Here is a 21,952-nt window from a genome sequence, read left to right as displayed (position 1 = left end):
AAGAGCGGAGCAGCATCAGAAGGTAACCAACAATAACCAACCACAGCTAGAGCGGAGGAGAGAAGAGTGGAGTAGCATCAGAAGGTAAACAAAAATAACCAACCACAGCTAGAGCGGAGGAGAGAAGAGTGGAGCAGCATGAGAACACAACCAACAATAACCAACCACAGCTAGAGGAGCGAAGAGTGGAGCAGCATCAGAAGATATCCAACAATAACCAACCACAGCTAGAGCGGAGGAGAGAAGAGTGGAGTAGCATCAGAAGGTAAACAAAAATAACCAACCACGGTTAGAGCGGAGGAGAGAAGAGCGGAGCAGCATCAGAAGATAACCAACAATAACCAACCACAACTAGAGCAGAGGAGAGAAGAGTGAAGCAGCATCAGAAGATAACCAACAATAACCAACCACAACTAGAGCAGAGGAGAGAAGAGTGAAGCAGCATCAGAAGATAACCAACAATAACCAACCACAACTAGAGCAGAGGAGAGAAGAGTGAAGCAGCATCAGAAGATAACCAACAATAACCAACCACAGCTAGAGGAGCGAAGAGTGGAGCAGCATCAGAAGATAACCAATGATAACTAACCACGGTTAGAGCGGAGGAGAGAAAAGTGGAGCAGCATCAGAAGATAACCAACAATAACCAACCACAGCTAGAGGAGAGGAGAGAAGAGCGGAGCAGCATCAGAAGATAACCAACAATAACCAACCACAGCTAGAGAAGCGAAGAGTGGAGCAGCATCAGAAGATAACCAACAATAACCAACCACGGTTAGAGCGGAGGAGAGAAGAGCGGAGCAGCATCAGAAGGTAACCAACAATAACCAACCACAGCTAGAGCGGAGGAGAGAAGAGTGGAGTAGCATCAGAAGGCAACCAACAATAACCAACCACAGCTAGAGGAGCGAAGAGTGGAGCAGCATCAGAAGATAACCAACAATACCCAACCACAGATAGAGCGGAGGAGAGAACAGTGGAGCAGCATCAGAAGGTAAACAAAAATAACCAACCACAGCTAGAGCGGAGGAGAAGAGTGGAGCAGCATCAGAAGATAACCAACAATAGCCAACCACAGCTAGAGGAGCGAAGAGTGGAGCAGCATCAGAAGATAACCAACAATAACCAACCACAGATAGAGTGGAGGAGAGAAGAGTGGAGCAGCATCAGAAGATAACCAACAATAACCAACCACAGCTAGAGCGGAGGAGAAGAGTGGAGCAGCATCAGAAGATAACCAACAATAACCAACCACAGCTAGAGCAGAGGAGCGAAGAGTGGGGCAGCATCAGAAGATAAACAACAATAACCAACCACAGTTAGAGCGGAGGAGCGAAGAGCGGAGCAGCATCAGAAGATATCCAACAATAACCAACCACAGCTAGAGCGGAGGAGCGAAGAGTGGAGCAGCATCAGAAGATATCCAACAATAACCAACCACAGCTAGAGCGGAGGAGCGAAGAGCGGAGCAGCATCAGAAGATATCCAACAATAACCAACCACAGCTAGAGCGGAGGAGCGAAGAGCGGAGCAGCATCAGAAGATATCCAACAATAACCAACCACAGCTAGGGCGGAGGCGAGAAGAGCGGAGCAGCATCAGAAGATAACCAACAATAACCAACCACAGCTAGAGCGGAGGAGAAGAGTGGAGCAGCATCAGAAGATAACCAATGATAACCAACCACAGTTAGAGCGGAGGAGAGAAGAGCGGAGCAGCATCAGACGACAACTGACATCAAAAAATGACCAGCTACAGCTGGAGATTAGAAGGGTAAGTGTGGCTCAAAAATCTGCGGGTAAAAGAGGAAGGGAAGAGGGGACATTCTTTGAGGGCTTGGATGAAAGAAGGAAGGCAGTGACACTCAAGATGGAGAAGGGTGGACACCATGGAGCTTCTGGGTAGAGGATGAGGAGGACGGGCAGGTGTCTGGGAGGTGTTGAAGGCTCTTACGTTGTCTTTGGAGGTGGTGGAATCTTGTGAGACCTGAAGTCCGTAGGCGATGAAGCAGAGGATGGATCCGATCCAGAAGACGATGGAGAAGCCCCCAATCATCAGCTTTGCGAACTTGACAATCTCCGGTGTCCCCTTGGGGGGGGTGAGCTGATTGGGACCATCTCTGGCCAGGAGTTCCAGAACTCTCTCTGAACTGAGACCCTACAGAAACAGGAAATCACTCTCAGATCTGTATCCTAAGCAATGCTTATGTCTTCCCGCTTCCCAGGTCTACTCTCTGCCTTGCCCTCCATGTTCCTGCCTTTCCCTCAGTGCCGCCCCAGGTCCCTCCAGTGTCTCTTGCTTCCTCCGAGCTCTCTACCTGTCCCCCCTTGTTTCTTGCATCAATCACACAAGAGGGGCAGTGCAACCACAGGGGCAGCAGAGTGCACACCCTGTCTCACCAGAGGGAGATAATGGGATCCCCAAATGATGTAGAGGTGACCGGGTCCCCTCTCTGCCCTCTTAAGAAGGATAAGCCCCAAACCTTTCATCATTAGGGCGCTTGTGTGGTGATGCCAATAGGTCTTCATGCTGGCTTACCGTCTTTATATTGGCCCCGTACTTCTGTTCCAGCTCCTCCGGTGTTAAGGTGTGATCATCCTGCAATGAAAGCACAGACACGTGTGAGCCAGTAACTCAGGGGAACCTTCCACAGCCCCCTGCCCTCTGCTGGCAGCTCAGGGGGGGAACGAACAGGCAAACAAACTTGGGGTGTGTTGGACTTGGCCCTTCTGGCAGGTTCACCCCTAAACGTTTTGCTTATGAATGTGAATTGGCGGTAGTGATTTTTGGCTTCTGCGCACTTTCACTGTGTCCCAGTGGAAAGTGCGTGCGCACTCTGAGTGCGTGGGCTGAGATAGGCCTGCCCTCCCATAGGAATGCATGGGGAATGTATGTGTCCCTGGTAGGTCCTGATGCGTGGGGAGTGCAGGTGCGAGTTTGGTATGTGCAGACTCATGTGATTAAATGCTGCGCAATGATGTGTGCAGCGTGATTGTGTCTAGAGTGGAAGTGCCACTTCTAGAAGTTGGCATGTTTGTGTAATTTGTGTCTGGCTTGTGATTGGCTGGCGCAGGCTGGTGAGCCTGGCTCCAGGAGTCAGGATGGGTCTGCCCCGGTGGTGAGTGTTGAGATTAGCATGAGTGATGTGAGGGAGTACACCTGGGACCTGAATGGGTCTGGGCTTTCCCCACACAATACTGGCTCCGCCCCCTGTGGTGCGTCTAATGACCCTAGCTTGCCTAGTGAATGGAAAGGGTGGCTGAGGAAAACAAAGTGCTCCAAACCCAGCTGCGACTGGTTTTTCCCCCACCCTGCACCCTGAGTCCAAGGATTTTCTAGTATAAGAAGGGGCTGTGTCCCCTTACAAAATTGTTCTCTTCTTGAATCCTTTCCTGAGGGGGGGCTGCTGCTGGGCGCCAGGAGGACCGCCACTGGGGATTGCCTCCCTGCCTAGGAGGACCCTGTGAGCTGGCTCTGGGCTTCGAGCCAGGGACCGGGAGGAACATAGGTGACAAGGACGGTGAGGCCTCGAACTGAGACCACCACACCACATCCCTCAGTCCGTTGAGGTGCACGAAACCCCCCAAAATTTGGATGGCGCCTGGCAATACAGAGACACACTAATACACCAACAAGGAGAAGCTACTCTTCCCTTGATAGACAAATAGGATAGGGACCTCCATCCTTTAATTCCCTACACATAGAGGGGGATTCTACTCTTGCCCTGAAGAAAGTCCTGGACCTTTACGGCCCTCGTGGACTGAAACATGTCGGCATTGACACTAGGGTCTTCTTAGGACCATCAAAATCCAAAGAGACACGTTTTTTACAGTTTTTTAATAACCCGATCTGACCCAAGAATAAAGGGAACCCAGGGGTCAGATTTAGGTTTCTTAACTTTAAGTCCCCCTGTCTTCATCTACTAAAGAGCTACCCAACACTGTGGTTGAGCCCACCTCGACTTTTAGGGGTTGGGGTGACCCGATGATGAAGCATGACAGCACTAGGGTGTGTGAGGGTAACTAAAAAGAACTCGTTTTTTCCCTTATACAGCAGGGACATGACTAGCATGATCCCAATTCCCTAAGTGGTTGTGTGCACATTCCATACCACGATAGGTATTTGTTCTGCAACGTACACTTTTTGAGAATTGGTCTCGAATAGAGTGTAATTGGAGTATTTTTTGAGAATACCCACATTTATACAGCCAAGCAGATACTTTTCATTTGCTCTGCTGGGCTGTGCCCTGGAGGACTGCTCACAGGTACCCGGAGTGATACCAGCAGCCCACAAGCTGCTCAATGGAGACCCCTGTCCGAGCAGAGCAGCGGTGCTCAGGGAGAGCAGAAGAGACCACATACTCGATGGAGGGCAGCCTGGAAGACCCCTCCTGCACGACCGCCCTCCAGCCTCAGCCTCTCCTTGCAGACCCGGCCTTGGACCCTCCTCCTCTCCCTGCACACCCCGACTCTCCCTGCACACCCCGGCTCTCCCTGCACACCCCGACTCTGCCTGCACACCCTGACTCTCCCTGCACACCCCAACTCTCCCTGCATACCCCGCCTCTCCCTGCACACCAGGCTCTCCCTGCACACCCCGACTCTCCCTGCACACCCCGACTCTCCCTGCACACCTGGCTCTCCCTGCACACCCCGGCTCTCCCTGCACACCCGGCTCTCCCTGCACACCCGGCTCTCCCTGCACACCCTGACTCTCCCTGCACACCCCGACTCTCCATGCACACCCGACTCTCCCTGCACACCCGACTATAGTTGTACACCCCGCCTCTCCTTTTAGATGAGGTCTCTCTTGCACCTTTGCACACCCCAGTCTTGGCTTCATTCAGAGTCAAACAGCCCTTGAACATCACAGCCGGAGACATCGGGGGGGAGGGTCGGGGGGTGGCGGGGGGCACTGCCTCTACTTACGATTTCCAGCTCCTTCTTTAGCCCCTCCACCTTCTTTCCGCCCTTCTTCTCTTTCTTCCTCAGCCTGAGGGGCTTCTCCATGGCAGAGACATCCTTCCCACCAGCCTCCAGGGTGTAGATCTCAGGCAGACGCTGAAAGGGAAGAGTAGGAGAGGGTCAAGGGGGTGCTTCGAGGAGCTGCCCTCCAGTGATAAGCCCCTCGGGGAGCTGCCCTCCAGTGATGAGACCCTCAGGGAGCTGCCCTCCAGTGATGAGACCCTCAGGGAGCTGCCCTCCAGTGATAAGCCCCTCAGGGAGCTGCCCTCCAGTGATGAGCTCCTCATGGAGCTGCCCTCCAGTGATGAGCTCCTCAGGGAGCTACCCTCCAGTGATGAGACCCTCAGGGAGCTGCCCTCCAGTGATGAGCTCCTCAGGGAGCTGCCCTCCAGTGATGAGCTCATCAGGGAGCTGCCCTCCAGTGATGAGCTCCTCAGGGAGCTGCCCTCCAGTGATGAGACCCTCAAGGAGCTGCCCTCCAGTGACGAGCCCCTCAGGGAGCTGCCCTCCAGTGATGAGCTCCTCAGGGATCTGCCCTCCAGTGATGAGCTCCAAGGACCTGCCCTCCAGTGATGAGCGCCTCAGGGAGCTGCCCTCCAGTGATGAGCCCCTCAGAGAGCTGCCCTCCAGTGATGAGCTCCTCATGGAGCTGCCCTCCAGTGATGAGACCCTCAAGGAGCTGCCCTCCAATGATGAGCCCCTCAGGGAGCTGCCCTCCAGTGATGAGACCCTCAAGGAGCTGCCCTCCAATGATGAGCCCCTCAGGGAGCTGCCCTCCAGTGATGACCTCTTCATGGAGCTGCCCTCCAGTGATGAGCCCCTCAGGGAGCTGCCCTCCAGTGATGAGCCCCTCAGAGAGCTGCCCTCCAGTGATGAGCTCCTCATGGAGCTGCCCTCCAGTGATGAGACCCTCAAGGAGCTGCCCTCCAATGATGAGCCCCTCAGGGAGCTGCCCTCCAATGATGAGGCCCTCAGGGAACTGCCCTCCAGTGATGACTTCTTCATGGAGCTGCCCTCCAGTGATGAGCCCCTCAGGGAGCTGCCCTCCAGTGATGAGCCCCTCAGAGAGCTGCCCTCCAGTGATGAGCTCCTCAAGGAGCTGCCCTCCAGTGATGAGACCCTCAAGGAGCTGCCCTCCAGTGATGAGCCCCTCAGGGAGCTGCCCTCCAGTGATGAGATCCTCAGGGAGCTGCCCTCCAGTGATGAGCTCCTCATGGAGCTTCCCTCCAGTGATGAGCTCCTCAGGGAGCTGCCCTCCAGTGATGAGCACCTCAGGGAGCTGCCCTCCAGTGATGAGTTCCTCAGGGAGCTGCCCTCCAGTGATGAGCCCCTCAGGGAGCTGCCCTCCAGTAATGAGCTCCAAGGACCTGCCCTCCAGTGATGAGACCCTCAGGGAGCTGCCCTCCAGTGATGAGACCCTCAGGGAGCTGCCCTCCAGTGATGAGCTCCTCAGGGAGCTGCCCTCCAGTGATGGTCCCCTCAGGGAGCTGCCCTCCAGTGATGAGCCCCTCGGGGAGCTGCCCTCCAATGATGAGACCCTCAGGGAGCTTCCCTCCAGTGATGAGTCCCTCAGGGAGCTGCCCTCCATTGATGAGCCCCTCAGGGAACCGCCCTCCAGTGATGAGAGCCTCAGGGAGCTGCCCTCCAGTGATGAGCCCCTCAGGGAGCTGCCCTCCAGTGATGAGACCCTCAGGGAGCTGCCCTCCAGTGATGAGATCCTCAGGGAGCTGCCCTCCAGTGTTGAGACCCTCAGGGAGCTGCCCTCCAGTGATGAGACCCTCAAGGAGCTGCCCTCCAGTGATGAGACCCTCAGGGAGCTGCCCTCCAGTGATGAGCCCCTCATGGAGCTGCCCTCCAGTGATGAGCTCCTCATGGAGCTGCCCTCCAGTGATGAGCCCCTCAGGGAGCTGCCCTCCAGTGATGAGATCCTCAGGGAGCTGCCCTCCAGTGATGAGAGCCTCAGGGAGCTGCCATCCAGTGATGAGCCCCTCAGGAAGCTGCCCTCCAGTGATGAGCCCCTCGGGGAGATGCCCTCCAGTGATGAGCTCCTCAGGGAGCTGCCCTTCAGTGATGAGCTCCTCAGGGAGCTGCCCTCCAGTGATAAGCTGAGGCCCCTAAGGGAGCTGCCCTCCAGTGATGAGCCCCTCAGGGAGCTGCCCTCCAGTGATGAGCCCCTCAGGGAGCTGCCCTCCAGTGATGAGCCCCTCGGGGAGCTGCCCTCCAGTGATGAGTCCCTCAGGGAGCTGCCTTCCAGTGATGAGAGCCTCAGGGAGCTGCCCTCCAGTGATGAGCCCCTCAGGGAGCTGCCCTCCAGTGATGAGACCCTCAAGGAGCTGCCCTCCAGCGATGAGCCCCTCAGGGAGCTGCCCTCCAGCGATGAGACCCTCAGGGAGCTGCCCTCCAGTGATGAGCCCCTCAGGGAGCTGCCCTCCAGGGATGAGCTCCTCGGGGAGCTGCCCTCCAGCGATGAGCCCCTCAGGGAGCTGCCCTCCAGTGATGAGACCCTCAAGGAGCTGCCCTCCAGTGATGAGTCCCTCGGGGAGCTGCCCTCCAGTGATGAGAGCCTCAAGGAGCTGCCCTCCAGTGATGAGCTCTTCAGGGAGCTGCCCTCCAGTGATGAGCCCCTCAGGGAGCTGCCCTCCAGTGATGAGAGCCTCAGGGAGCTGCCCTCCAGTGATGAGCCCCTCAGGGAGCTGCCCTCCAGTGATGAGACCCTCAAGGAGCTGCCCTCCAGTGATGAGCCCCTCAGGGAGCTGCCCTCCAGTGATGAGTCCCTCAGGGAGCTGCCCTCCAGTGATGAGCCCCTCAGGGAGCTGCCCTCCAGTGATGAGCCTCTCAGGGAGCTGCCCTCCAGTGATCAGACCTTCAGGGAGCTGCCCTCCAGTGATGAGCCCCTCAGGGAGCTGCCCTCCAGTGATCAGACCCTCAGGGAGCTGCCCTCCAGTGATGAGCCCCTCAGGGAGCTGCCCTCCAGTGATGAGCTCCTCGGGGAGCTGCCCTCCAGTGATGAGACCCTCAGGGAGCTGCCCTCCAGTGATGAGCCCCTCAGGGAGCTGCCCTCCAGTGATGAGCCCCTCAGGGAGCTGCCCTCCAGTGATGAGCCCCTCGGGGAGCTGCCCTCCAGTGATGAGTCCCTCAGGGAGCTGCCTTCCAGTGATGAGAGCCTCAGGGAGCTGCCCTCCAGTGATGAGCCCCTCAGGGAGCTGCCCTCCAGTGATGAGACCCTCAAGGAGCTGCCCTCCAGTGATGAGCCCCTCAGGGAGCTGCCCTCATGTGATGAGACCCTCAGGGAGCTGCCCTCCAGTGATGAGACCCTCAGGGAGCTGCCCTCCAGTGATGAGACCCTCAGGGAGCTGCCCTCCAGTGATGAGACCCTCAAGGAGCTGCCCTCCAGTGATGAGCCCCTCAGGGAGCTGCCCTCCAGTGATGAGCCCCTCAGGGAGCTGCCCTCCAGCGATGAGCCCCTCAGGGAGCTGCCCTCCAGCGATGAGACCCTCAGGGAGCTGCCCTCCAGCGATGAGCCCCTCAGGGAGCTGCCCTCCAGGGATGAGCTCCTCAGGGAGCTGCCCTCCAGCGATGAGCCCCTCAGGGAGCTGCCCTCCAGTGATGAGCCCCTCAGGGAGCTGCCCTCCAGTGATGAGTCCCTCAGGGAGCTGCCCTCCAGTGATGAGCCCCTCAGGGAGCTGCCCTCCAGTGATGAGCCTCTCAGGGAGCTGCCCTCCAGTGATCAGACCTTCAGGGAGCTGCCCTCCAGTGATGAGCCCCTCAGGGAGCTGCCCTCCAGTGATCAGACCCTCAGGGAGCTGCCCTCCAGTGATGAGCCCCTCGGGGAGCTGCCCTCCAGTGATGAGCCCCTCAGGGAGCTGCCCTCCAGTGATGAGACCCTCAAGGAGCTGCCCTCCAGTGATAAGCCCCTCAGGGAGCTGCCTTCCAGTGATGAGCCCCTCAGGGAGCTGCCCTCCTATGATGAGCTCCTCAGGGAGCTGCCCTCCTATGATGAGCTCCTCGGGGAGCTGCCCTCCAATGATGAGCCCCTCAGGGAGCTGCCCTCCAGTGATAGGCCCCTCAGGGAGCTGCCCTCCAGTGATGAGCCCCTCAGGGAGCTGCCCTCCTATGATGAGCCCCTCAGGGAGCTGCCCTCCAGTGATGAGACCCTCAAGGAGCTGCCCTCCAGTGATGAGCCCCTCAGGGAGCTGCCCTCCAGTGATGAGTCCCTCAGGGAGCTGCCCTCCAGTGATGAGCCCCTCAGGGAGCTGCCCTCCAGTGATGAGCCTCTCAGGGAGCTGCCCTCCAGTGATCAGACCTTCAGGGAGCTGCCCTCCAGTGATGAGCCCCTCAGGGAGCTGCCCTCCAGTGATCAGACCCTCAGGGAGCTGCCCTCCAGTGATGAGCCCCTCCGGGAGCTGCCCTCCAGTGATGAGCTCCTCGGGGAGCTGCCCTCCAGTGATGAGACCCTCAGGGAGCTGCCCTCCAGTGATGAGCCCCTCAGGGAGCTGCCCTCCAGTGATGAGCCCCTCAGGGAGCTGCCCTCCAGTGATGAGCCCCTCAGGGAGCTGCCCTCCAGTGATGAGCCCCTCTGGGAGCTGCCCTCCAGTGATGAGTCCCTCAGGGAGCTGCCTTCCAGTGATGAGAGCCTCAGGGAGCTGCCCTCCAGTGATGAGCCCCTCAGGGAGCTGCCCTCCAGTGATGAGACCCTCAAGGAGCTGCCCTCCAGTGATGAGCCCCTCAGGGAGCTGCCCTCCAGTGATGAGACCCTCAGGAAGCTGCCCTCCAGTGATGAGACCCTCAGGGAGCTGCCCTCCAGTGATGAGACCCTCAAGGAGCTGCCCTCCAGTGATGAGCCCCTCAGGGAGCTGCCCTCCAGTGATGAGCCCCTCAGGGAGCTGCCCTCCAGCGATGAGCCCCTCAGGGAGCTGCCCTCCAGCGATGTGACCCTCAGGGAGCTGCCCTCCAGTGATGAGCCCCTCAGGGAGCTGCCCTCCAGGGATGAGCTCCTCAGGGAGCTGCCCTCCAGCGATGAGCCCCTCAGGGAGCTGCCCTCCAGTGATGAGACCCTCAAGGAGCTGCCCTCCAGTGATGAGTCCCTCGGGGAGCTGCCCTCCAGTGATGAGAGCCTCAAGGAGCTGCCCTCCAGTGATGAGCTCTTCAGGGAGCTGCCCTCCAGTGATGAGCCCCTCAGGGAGCTGCCCTCCAGTGATGAGAGCCTCAGGGAGCTGCCCTCCAGTGATGAGCCCCTCAGGGAGCTGCCCTCCAGTGATGATACCCTCAAGGAGCTGCCCTCCAGTGATGAGCCCCTCAGGGAGCTGCCCTCCAGTGATGAGTCCCTCAGGGAGCTGCCCTCCAGTGATGAGCCCCTCAAGGAGCTGCCCTCCAGTGATGAGCCTCTCAGGGAGCTGCCCTCCAGTGATCAGACCTTCAGGGAGCTGCCCTCCAGTGATCAGACCCTCAGGGAGCTGCCCTCCAGTGATCAGACCCTCAGGGACCTGCCCTCCAGTGATGAGCCCCTCAGGGAGCTGCCCTCCAGTGATGAGCTCCTCGGGGAGCTGCCCTCCAGTGATGAGAGCCTCAGGGAGCTGCCCTCCAGTTATGAGCTCTTCAGGGAGCTGCCCTCCAGTGATGAGCCCCTCAGGGAGCTGCCCTCCAATGATGAGAGCCTCAGGGAGCTGCCCTCCAGTGATGAGCCCCTCAGGGAGCTGCCCTCCAGTGATGAGACCCTCAAGGAGCTGCCCTCCAGTGATGAGCCCCTCAGGGAGCTGCCCTCCAGTGATGAGTCCCTCAGGGAGCTGCCCTCCAGTGATGAGCCCCTCAGGGAGCTGCCCTCCAGTGATGAGCCTCTCAGGGAGCTGCCCTCCAGTGATCAGAACTTCAGGGAGCTGCCCTCCAGTGATGAGCCCCTCAGGGAGCTGCCCTCCAGTGATCAGACCCTCAGGGAGCTGCCCTCCAGTGATGAGCCCCTCAGGGAGCTGCCCTCCAGTGATGAGCTCCTCGGGGAGCTGCCCTCCAGTGATGAGCCCCTCAGGGAGCTGCCCTCCAGTGATGAGACCCTCAAGGAGCTGCCCTCCAGTGATAAGCCCCTCAGGGAGCTGCCTTCCAGCGAGGAGCCCCTCAGGGAGCTGCCCTCCTATGATGAGCTCCTCAGGGAGCTGCCCTCCAATGATGAGCCCCTCAGGGAGCTGCCCTCCAGTGATAAGCCCCTCAGGGAGCTGCCCTCCAGTGATGAGCCCCTCAGGGAGCTGCCCTCCTATGATGAGCCCCTCAGGGAGCTGCCCTCCTATGATGAGCCCCTCAGGGAGCTGCCCTCCAGTTATGAGCCCCTCAGGGAGCTGCCCTCCTATGATGAGCTCCTCAGGGAGCTGCCCTCCAGTGATGAGTCCCTCAGGGAGCTGCCCTCCAGTGATGAGAGCCTCAGGGAGCTGCCCTCCAGTGATGAGCCCCTCATGGAGCTGCCCTCCAGTGATGAGCTCCTCGGGGAGCTGCCCTCCAGTGATGAGACCCTCAAGGAGCTGCCCTCCAGTGATGAGCTCCTCAGGGAGCTGCCCTCCAGTGATGAGAACCTCAGGGAGCTGCCCTCCAGTGATGAGCCCCTCAGGGAGCTGCCCTCTAGTGATGAGCTCCTCAGGGAGCTGCCCTCCAGTGATGAGAGCCTCAGGGAACTGCCCTCCAGTGATGAGCTCCTCAGGGAGCTGCCCTCCAGTGATGAGCTCCTCAGGGAGCTGCCCTCCTATGATGAGCTCCTCAGGGAGCTGCCCTCCAGTGATGAGCCCCTCAGGGAGCTGCCCTCCAGTGATGAGATCCTCAGGGAGCTGCCCTCCAGTGATGAGAGCCTCAGGGAGCTGCCCTCCAGTGATGAGCCCCTCGGGGAGATGCCCTCCAGTGATGAGCCCCTCGGGGAGATGCCCTCCAGTGATGAGCACCTCAGGGAGCTGCCCTTCAGTGATGAGCTCCTCAGGGAGCTGCCCTCCAGTGATAAGCTGAGGCCCCTAAGGGAGCTGCCCTCCAGTGATGAGACCCTCAGGGAGCTGCCCTCCAGTGATGAGCCCCTCAGGGAGCTGCCCTCCAGTGATGAGCCCCTCAGGGAGCTGCCCTCCAGTGATGAGCCCCTCAAGCTGCCCTCCAGTGATGAGCCCCTCGGGGAGCTGCCCTCGGGGAGCTGCCCTCCAGTGATGAGCCCCTCAGGGAGCTGCCCTCCAGCGATGAGCCCCTCAGGGAGCTGCCCTCCAGTGATGAGCCCCTCAGGGAGCTGCCCTCCAGTGATGAGACCCTCAGGGAGCTGCCCTCCAGTGATGAGCTCCTCAGGGAGCTGCCCTCCAGTGATGAGCCCCTCAGGGAGCTGCCCTCCAGTGATGAGCCCCTCAGGGAGCTGCCCTCAGTACCTCCCTGATACAGGAGAGTGGCTTCAAGGGGCGTGGCTTCAAGCGGTATCACCCTCCCTGATACAAGGGGCGTGGCTTCAAGAGAGGGTCACCCTCCCTGATACAGGGGCGTGGCTTCAAGCGGTGTCACCCTCCCTGATACAAGGGCGTGGCTTGAAGGGGCGTGGCTTCAAGGGGGGGTCACCCTCTCTGTTCCCCGTCATCGGATTCCAGCCCGGATGTTACATCTTCCGGCTCTAGCACCCCCCTGGCTCTCCTCCTCCTGATCCGTGGGCCTTCAAACCAGCCGAGGGGTCTAGAAACTTGTGGCTTTAACCTTAGTGCCCCTAACAATCCGCCCTCCTCTCTCCAGACCCCTAGCCCCCTTATATAATGTGATTAAATGAAGATATCCCGGCGTGACCGTTGTGAAATATGCCCTTCCCCCTTATATCCCAAGCTACACAGACGTCCTATGAATATCCTACAGACGCCCCCCTTATATACCAATCTACACAGACGTCCTATGTATATCCTATAGACGCCCCCCTTATACACCAAGCTCCACAGACGTCCTATGTATATCCTACAGACGCCCCTCTTATATATCAAGCTACACAGACGTCCTATGTATATCCTACAGACGCCCCTCTTATATACCAAGCTACACAGACGTCCTATGTATATCCTACGGACTCCCCCCTTATATACCAATCTACACAGACGTCCTATGTATATCCTACAGACGCCCCCTTATATACCAAGCTACACAACGTCCTACGTACATCCTACAGACGCCCCCCTCTTATACACCAAGCTCCACAGACGTCCTATGTATATCCTACAGACGCCCCCCTCTTATATACCAAGCTACACAGACGTCCTATGTATATCTTACAGACGCCCCCTCTTATACACCAAGCTACACAGACGTCCTATGTATATCCTACAGACGCCCCTCTTATACACCAAGCTACACAGACGTCCTATATATATCCTACAGACGCCCCCCTCTTGTATACCAAACTACACAGACGTCCTATATATATCCTAGACACCCCCCTCTTATACACCAAGCTCCACAGACGTCCTATGTATATCCTACAGACGCCCCTCTTATACACCAAGCTACACAGACGTCCTATATATATCCTACAGACGCCCCCCTCTTATATACCAAGCTACACAGACGTCCTATGTATATCCTAGACACCCCCCTCTTATATACCAAGCTCCACAGACGTCCTATGTATATCCTACAGACGCCCCCTTATATACCAAGCTACACATCGTCCTATGTACATCCTACAGACGCCCCTCTTATACGCCAAGCTACACAGACGTCCTATGTATATCCTACAGACGCCCCCCTCTTATATACCAAGCTACACAGACGTCCTATGTATATCCTATAGACGCCCCCTTATATACCAAGCTACACAACGTCCTATGTACATCCTACAGACGCCCCTCTTATACACCAAGCTACACAGACGTCCTATATATATCCTACAGACGCCCCCCTCTTATATACCAAGCTACGCAGACGTCCTATGTATATCCTAGACACCCCCCTCTTATATACCAAGCTACACAGACGTCCTATGTATATCTTACAGACGCCCCCTCTTATACACCAAGCTACACAGACGTCCTATGTATATCCCACAGACGCCCCCCTTATATACCAAGCTACACAGACGTCCTATGTATATCTTACAGACGCCCCCCTTATATACCAATCTACACAGACGTCCTATGTATATCCTATAGACGCCCCCCTTATATACCAAGCTACACAGACGTCCTATGTATATCTTACAGACGCCCCCCTTATATACCAAGCTACACAGACGTCCTATGTATATCCTATAGACGCCCCCTTATATAGCAAGCTGCACAGACGTCCTATGTATATCCTACAGACGCCCCTCTTATACACCAAGCTACACAGACGTCCTATGTATATCCTACAGACGCCCCCCTTATACACCAAGCTACACAGACGTCCTATGTATATCCCACAGACGCCCCCCTTATATACCAATCTACACAGACGTCCTATGTATATCCTATAGACGCCCCCCTTATATACCAAGCTACACAGACGTCCTATGTATATCCCACAGACGCCCCCCTTATATACCAAGCTACACAGACATCCTATGTATATCTTACAGACGCCCCCCTTATATACCAATCTACACAGACGTCCTATGTATATCCTATAGACGCCCCCCTTATATACCAAGCTACACAGACGTCCTATGTATATCTTACAGACGCCCCCCTTATATACCAAGCTACACAGACGTCCTATGTATATCCTATAGACGCCCCCCTTATATACCAAGCTACACAGACGTCCTATGTATATCTTACAGACGCCCCCCTTATATACCAAGCTACACAGACGTCCTATGTATATCCTATAGACGCCCCCTTATATAGCAAGCTGCACAGACGTCGGCTGTATATCCTACAGACGCCCCTCTTATACACCAAGCTACACAGACGTCCTATGTATATCCTACAGACGCCCCCCTTATATACCAAGCTACACAGACGTCCTATGTATATCCTACAGACGCCCCTCTTATACACCAAGCTACACAGACGTCCTATGTATATCCTATAGACGCCCCCCTTATATACCAAGCTACACAGACGTCCTATGTATATCCTATAGACGCCCCCTTATATACCAAGCTACACAACGTCCTACGTACATCCTACAGACGCCCCTCTTATACACCAAGCTACACAGACGTCCTATATATATCCTACAGACGCCCCCCTCTTATATACCAAGCTACACAGACGTCCTATGTATATCCTACAGACGCCCCCCCCGTGTAGAGGCATCTTACGCAAGGGACACGCTGTTCACCCTGTATTTCGGGGCCCCCTGTTTCCTCCCTGCACACATTGGAGTGTATTGTTTGTACCCACAAGTGTCAAACTGTGACCTCCCGGCAGAACCTGCTGTTTATCTGCAAACACTCGGTCCTCATTATCTTATACACTACAGCGCTCCGACACCCTCGCGTCATGTTGGCGCTTTATAAAGCACTCAATAAATAAAAGGCGCCCCCTGGTCTCCCGGGCGGGGGGGACAAGCGCCAAGAGGCGGCGCCACAGCACACACGATCGCAGCGCAGGCCTGACCCCCAGGAGGGCTCAGGCCCGGAGAGGGGGGGGGCGGGGGGTTTCACTTCACACAGGGTTTGCGGCCCTTACCTGCAGGCGGTTCCTTCTCCTCTTTGTGGCACCCTGGCTTTTATTTTCAGAGGGTGTGCTTTTCTTTTAATTGTTTAAGATCTCGTACATTCTTGGATCCGAGTCAGATCTGGGCGTGAGCTCCCACCCCCCGTGGCCCCAGGGGGTATTTATCATCATTCATCAGGCCCGCCCCAAACACGTCGCACTATTACAAGTTCCACACGCGGCCGATAATCCCCCTACGCATTAGTAGTGCCCCAGAGGTGGCATCCAAACTGTGTCCCGGAGAAGGGGGGGGCACGTCTCACGCACCCCGACACGCCGCGGCTCAACCAATATTTTCTTATCATTTGGTTTCATGTGTGGTTTCTAAATTGTTTGAAAACTTGGTCTTAATCTATTTGTATAATTATGAAACATATTTTGTGTGTGTATTTTAGGATCCAAAAGGTGTATTAACAATGGGGGAAATGTGTGAAATATGTCTTAATACAAATGTATGATTTTATGAATGAACATAACTCGATTGTATACAACAGAGATAGTTCTCCATGTGCAGCAGGGCTGTGTCTATGGACGTTTAAGGCCTTTGTGACGTGTCTCTGTTCTATAAATTCGTGATCAGCGCGTTTTCATTTACTCTTGAAAAGCAAACTCCCCCCGAGACAGGCGCACATATCCTGAAACGCCCCCGTGACACACCTCGACTCTGAGGGGCCACGCGTGGGGCTGCGGCTGCCCCCCCCCCCCCCCTTCCCCCCCTCCCTGACAGGGGCGCCGCTCGGCAGGAGCTTCAGGGCACATTGGACAGTGGAAGGGGCACTAGCCCCCCCCCCCCCCCCCCCACTCCACCGGTAAGTACTGCCGTGTAAACAACACCACCCTTAACGGGGTGCACCCCCAGTAAGGTTTAGCGCAGGCACACCACCACCCTCAACGGGGGGCACCCCCACCCCCTCACCCCCAGTGAGGTTTAACGTATACACATCACCAGCTCTTTGCAGGTGGCACCAGCCCCCCCCCCCCCCGTAAGATATAACGTCGTGTACACAACAGCACCCTTAATGGGGGGCGCCTACCCCCCTCTCGCTCCAGTGGGGTTGACCCAGGGTGAAACCGCCCGTAGGCAGAGGGACGGGGTGACCCCTCACTCTCCCGAGCAATCGGTGCACAGAGCAGTGTGTCTGAGTGTCTAACTGTGTGTGTCTGAGTGTGTGTGTGTCTGAGTGTGTGTGTCTGTGTGTGTGTGTATGAGTGTCTAACTGTGTGTGTCTGAGTGTGTGTCTGAGTGCGTGTGAGTGTCTAACTGTGTGTGTTTGAGTGTGTGTGTGTGTCTGAGTGAGTGTGTGAGTGTGTGTGTCTGAGTGAGTGTATGTGTCTGAGTGTGTGTGTGAGTGTGTGTATGTCTGAGTGTGTGTGTCTGAGTGTGTGTGTCAGAGTGTGTGTCTGAGTGTGTGTGTCAGAGTGTCTGTCTGGGTGTGTGTGTCAGAGTGTCTGTCTGAGTGTGTGTCCGAGTGTGTGTGTCAGAGTGTCTGTCTGAGTGTGTCTCTGTGTGTGTGTATGTCTGAGTGTGTGTGTCTTAGTGTGTGTGAGAGTGTGTGTGTCAGAGTGTGTGAGTGTGTGTCTGAGTGTGTCTGAGTGTGTGAGTGTGTGTGAGAGTGTGTGTGTCTGAGTGTGTGTGAGTGTGTGTCTGAGTGGGTGTGTCTGTGTGAGTATGTGTGAGAGTCTGAGTGTGTGTGAGGGTGTGTCTGAGTGTGTGTCTCTGACTGTGTGTGTAGGGGGTTAGAAGGCCCCCGGCCCATCCTTCTCTTTACAGACGGGTCCCCGGGACTCTCTCTGGCCCCAGTTCTCCTCCTAGTGCTGCTCAGCCGCCTCCAAGCGCTGCGCACACCATCCGTGCAAAGAGCGGGGTGTGTGTGTGTGGGGGGGGGGCGGGGGGGAATGATAACCCCAAGAGAAGGAAGACCCGGGGCCCCTTCTTACCTCCACCGCCATGTCCCCGGGGCTCTCTCTGGCTCCGGTGCTGTCTCTAGCGCCGCTCAGCCGCCTCCAAGCGCTGCCTCTCTTCAGACACTTCTTTCTACCCGCCTCAGTCCAGCTGCTGCCTCCAGATGTGCTGCTGAGGTGCTGCTGATCCTGCCTTATGTACACCTCGGAGCCTCCCGGCCCCTCCCCCAGGGAGGATCGTCCCCAAAAATCTGGATCCATCTGGCCATGTCTGGTAGAAGAGCGCACCTGTCTCCATCGAGGGTGGGGGGCACACCCCTCCGCCCTCACCCCCCATGAACGCCTGGACTGGGGGGGGGGGGGGTACAACACCCCTCCCCCCCACGGATGCCTAAACTGTGGGGCAAACCCCCCCCCCCCCTACGAATGCCTGGACTGGGGGGTACAACACCCCTCCCGCCCCCCCCCCCCCCCGACGCCTACACTGTGGGGCACAACACCCCTCCTCCCCCACGGACGTCTGGAATGGGGGTACACATCCCCCCCCCCCCCCCACGGATGCCTAGACTGGGGGTACACACACCCCGACCCCCGCCCAATCACCCCTAAGGACGCCTGGACTGGGGGGTACCAGCCCCTCCCCCAGCAGCGGCTGAGGTCTGGGGTACTCTCCCTCAAGTCTGAGACAGCCTAGGGGGGCATGTACTGGGGGCACGGGGCAGTGGTTAACAGAGGCAGGCGGGGTACACCCCCCCCCCCCCCGGGGGGGGGCAAGGATAGCCCTGTAGAGAGAGGGTGGCACAGAGGCCCCGGGTTGTGGCATCGGGTGTTCCTAGAGCCCCATACAGGACTGGGGGTTATGAACCTGGGTCCGCCTGGGATAGCAGCGTGTGGCAAGTGAGGTGGGAAGGGGGGGCAAGGCCCGTTACCCCCACGACGGCTGAACTGGGAGGGGGCAAGAAGAGCCCAGGGCAGATTCATCAACAGGGGCACCAGGGTGCCCCAGGCCGATGCCAGGCGTGGACGTGTCTCTGTCCAGCGCCAACATTTCTTTCTACCAGAACATCGAATAAAAGTAGCGCTTGGTAGCGCACAGAAGCGCTACAGGTCCCTTTGCGCTGCCGCTGCCTTGCGTCGAGGGGCGTCCCATGGGTGGTAGAGGGGCGCCCCAGAAAAAGCACCCCTGGCTTTGAGGCAAAACCCCCTCTACTAACATTGGGGGTCAGGGCTGGGCGTCAAAAGAGAGCGCCCCCTCGAGGCACGCCAGGGAGGAGAAACATTGGGCCCGATTCACAGAACTAACTTAAAACAAAATCCTAAACTTACTACCATTTTGGTATTCACAGAAGTTAGGAGTCCTAAGTGCCTTCTGTGAATACCGAAAGTCTTAAAATTAGGATGTTTCTCAGTTTAGGAGTAGTACAGTTAGGAGTCCTAACTTCTGTGAATTCCGAAGTTAGTAAGTGCCTTCTGTGAATACCAAAATGGTAGTAAGTTTAGGATTTTGTCTTAAGTTAGCTCTGTGAATCGGGCCCTTTGTTTACTCCAAACTGGAACCAAATGAGATCGCATCAGAGAGTAAACCAGAGAAGTTTACACAGGTGACACTTTGGGTGACACAGACTGACCCGGAGAAAGGAACCTGTGGGTGTCTGAGCAACTATCACAGTTCACAGGAGGGTCCGGTACCCACAGGAGGGGCCCGTGTCAGAGGGTCCAGTACCCACAGGAGGGGCCTGTGTCCATCCGAGGGTCCGTTGCCCACAGGAGGGGCCTGTGTCCATCAGAGGGTCTGGTACCCACAGGAAGGGCCCGTGTCAGAGGGTCCGGTACCCACAGGAGGGGCCTGTGTCCCTCAGAGGGTCCAGTGCCCACAGGAGGGGCCTGTGTCCATCAGAGGGTCCGGTGCCCACAGGAGGGGCCTGTGTCCCTCAGAGGGTCCGGTGCCCACAAGAGGGGCCTGTGTCAGAGGGTCTGGTACCCACAGGAGGGGCCTGTGTCCCTCAGAGGGTCCGGTGCCCACAAGAGGGGCCTGTGTCAGAGGGTCTGGTACCCACAGGAGGGGCCTGTGTCCCTCAGAGGGTCCGGTGCCCACAGGAAGGGGCCTGTGTCAGAGGGTCCAATACCCATAGGAGAGGCGTATTACAGGGGGTCCAGCTCCCACGGGGCGGGGTATGCCCAAGGGTCCAGCTCCCACAGGGTGGCTGTGCCCAGGGGGTCCGGTATCCACAGGAGGGGGTTGCTCTGTAAAGTCTCTTCCAATTACCATTAACAAAGAAGAAATCTTCAGCCAGTAAAACTCAGTTGATGCCACCAGGTCGTTGCCAGAAATCTCCTGTGCTCAGGGAGCGAGACTCCAGCAGCTCCCGCGCTCCTGGACGGCACTCACCCGTCCTTAACAAGCCACTCCCAATGCCAATGATGCAATGCGCTCAGTGAGCGGGCACTCACCCTTTCACTAATGAGACAATGCCAGTGGTGAATCCACAAAAGTGGGCTGCCCCTAGAATGTGTTCCTACAGGTATCTACAGACTTAGGGAGAGATGCGTTGCCATTGGGGGCCTCTCTAAAAAGTTACGGACTGGCCTCACACACCGCCCGGTGCCATGCATCATCATCGGCTGTCCTCGCCCTCTCGAAACTTGGTTTGATAGATGGCGGGCATACACCTGGAGACAGGGAAGCACTTCGATATCTAAGTGATGGCCGTGGGGGAGTGATAGGTGAATTAAAACCATTACCTTTGTCCATATCCTATGTTTATTCAGTGAGCAAAAGTATGGTGATTAAAAGAAGTGACCGGTGATGTGGGGCGTTATTCTCCCTTCACCGTATTATATATGGTCGACGAGTTTCTGCTTATGTGTCCCCGAAGGGTACGCAGCATTCTTCAGGACCAAAGGGGAAGTTACTACCTAAAGGTCCACTTCCCGGCACCTAGTGTCAAAATGGATGAACTTGCCTCTAGTGTGCGAGGGGGCTGTGGTTCACAATAACCCCTCTTGGTGTAACACCAAAGTAAGTGACTCCTATAGTCTAACCTACGTGGAAGCACCTACTGTGACTTTTTGTTGTGCTTCAGTGCTTCCAGCCGCTTTCCCAGAGGCGTCCTCTCGGTCTCCCTGTCAACTTAGTGAGTGGGTACTCACTCTTTCATTAATAAGACACTCAATGGCAGTGGTGCCCTCTGTTGGTGAGTGGGTACTCACTCTTTCATTGACTCATGCTCAATGGCAGTGGTGCCCTGCACTCAGTGAGTCTGTACTCACCCTTTTTTTATTGAGTTACACTCAATGCCAGTGGTGCCCTGCGCTCAGTGAGTGAGTACTCACCCTTTTATTAGTGAGTCACACTCAATGCTAATGGTGCCCTGTGCCCAGTTAGTGGGCGCTCACCCTTTTATTAATAAGTCACCCTCAATGCCTTTTGTTCCCTGTGCTCAGTGAGTGGACATTCACCCTTTCATTAATGAGTCACTCAATGCTAGTGGTGCCTTGTGCTCAGTAAGTGTGCACTCACCCTTTTATTAGTGAGTAACACTCAATGCCAGTGGTGCCCTGCTCTCAGTGAATGGGCACTCACCCTTCCAATAATGAGTCACACTCAATACCAGTGGTGGCCTGCGCTCAGTGAGTGAGTATTCACCCTTTCATTAATGAGTCACACTCAATTCCATTGGTGCCCTGCACTCAGTGAGTGGGTACTCACCGTTTCATTAATGAATCACTCGATGCTAGTGGTGCCTTGCGCTCAGTGAGTGGGCACACACCCTTTGATCAGTGACTCACATCAATGCCAGTGGTGCCCTGTGCTCAGTGAGTGGGCACTCACCCTTTCATTAACATGACACACAATGCCAGTGGTGCCCTGCGCTCATTGAGTGGGCACACACCCTTTGATCAGTGAGTCACTCGATGCCAGTGGTGGCCTGTGCTCAGTGAGTGGGCACTCACCCTTTGATCAGTGAGTCACTCGATGCCAGTAGTGCCCTGCTCTCAGTGAGTGGGCACTCACCCTTTCATTAGTGAGTCACTCGATGCCAGTGGTGCCCTGCTCTCAGTGAGTGGGCACTCACCCTTTCATTAATGAGTCACTCGATGCTAGTCGTGAGTGGGCACTCACCCTTTCATTAGTGAGTCACTCGATGCCAGTGGTGCCCTGCACTCAGTGAGTGGGCACTCAACCTTTTATTAATGAGTCACACTCAATGCCAGTGGTGCCCTGCACTCAGTGAGTGGGCACTCAACCTTTCCTTAGTGAGTCATTCAAAGCCAGTGGTGCCCTGCTCTCAGTGAGTGGGCACTCAACCTTTCATTAGTGAGTCACTCGACGCCAGTGGTGCCCTGCACTCAGTGAGTGGGAACTCACCCTTTTATTAACACGAGACTCGTTTTTAGTGGTGCCCTGCGCTCAGTGAGTTGGCACTCCCCCTTTCATTATTGAGTCGCAGTGAATACCAGTGGTGT

The 21,952-nt window shown here is 56.6% G+C and overlaps 1 protein-coding gene across 1 annotated transcript in view; it reads right to left on the bottom strand.

The window, feature by feature from the left end:
* LOC147706650 (potassium-transporting ATPase alpha chain 2-like) overlaps nt 1-17,650 on the bottom strand; it is a 73,967-nt gene extending 56,317 nt beyond the window's left edge. Inside the window, exons 1-4 of the mRNA XM_086933150.1 lie at nt 17,522-17,650; nt 4,929-5,060; nt 2,539-2,598; nt 1,954-2,157 (exon numbers count right to left, since the gene is read on the bottom strand). Of these exons, the coding sequence (XP_086789276.1) occupies nt 1,954-2,157; nt 2,539-2,598; nt 4,929-5,060; nt 17,522-17,533 (408 nt within the window). The 5' untranslated portion in view covers nt 17,534-17,650. The remainder of the gene's footprint in view (nt 1-1,953; nt 2,158-2,538; nt 2,599-4,928; nt 5,061-17,521) is intronic.
* Between the last annotated feature and the right edge of the window lie 4,302 nt (nt 17,651-21,952).

The sequence above is a fragment of the Lissotriton vulgaris genome, chromosome 7, assembly GCF_964263255.1.
Source record: "Lissotriton vulgaris chromosome 7, aLisVul1.2, whole genome shotgun sequence".
NCBI lineage: Eukaryota > Metazoa > Chordata > Amphibia > Caudata > Salamandridae > Lissotriton > Lissotriton vulgaris.
Note: the sequence above shows the minus strand (reverse complement) of the source record. Positions and strands in the feature narration are given on the sequence as shown.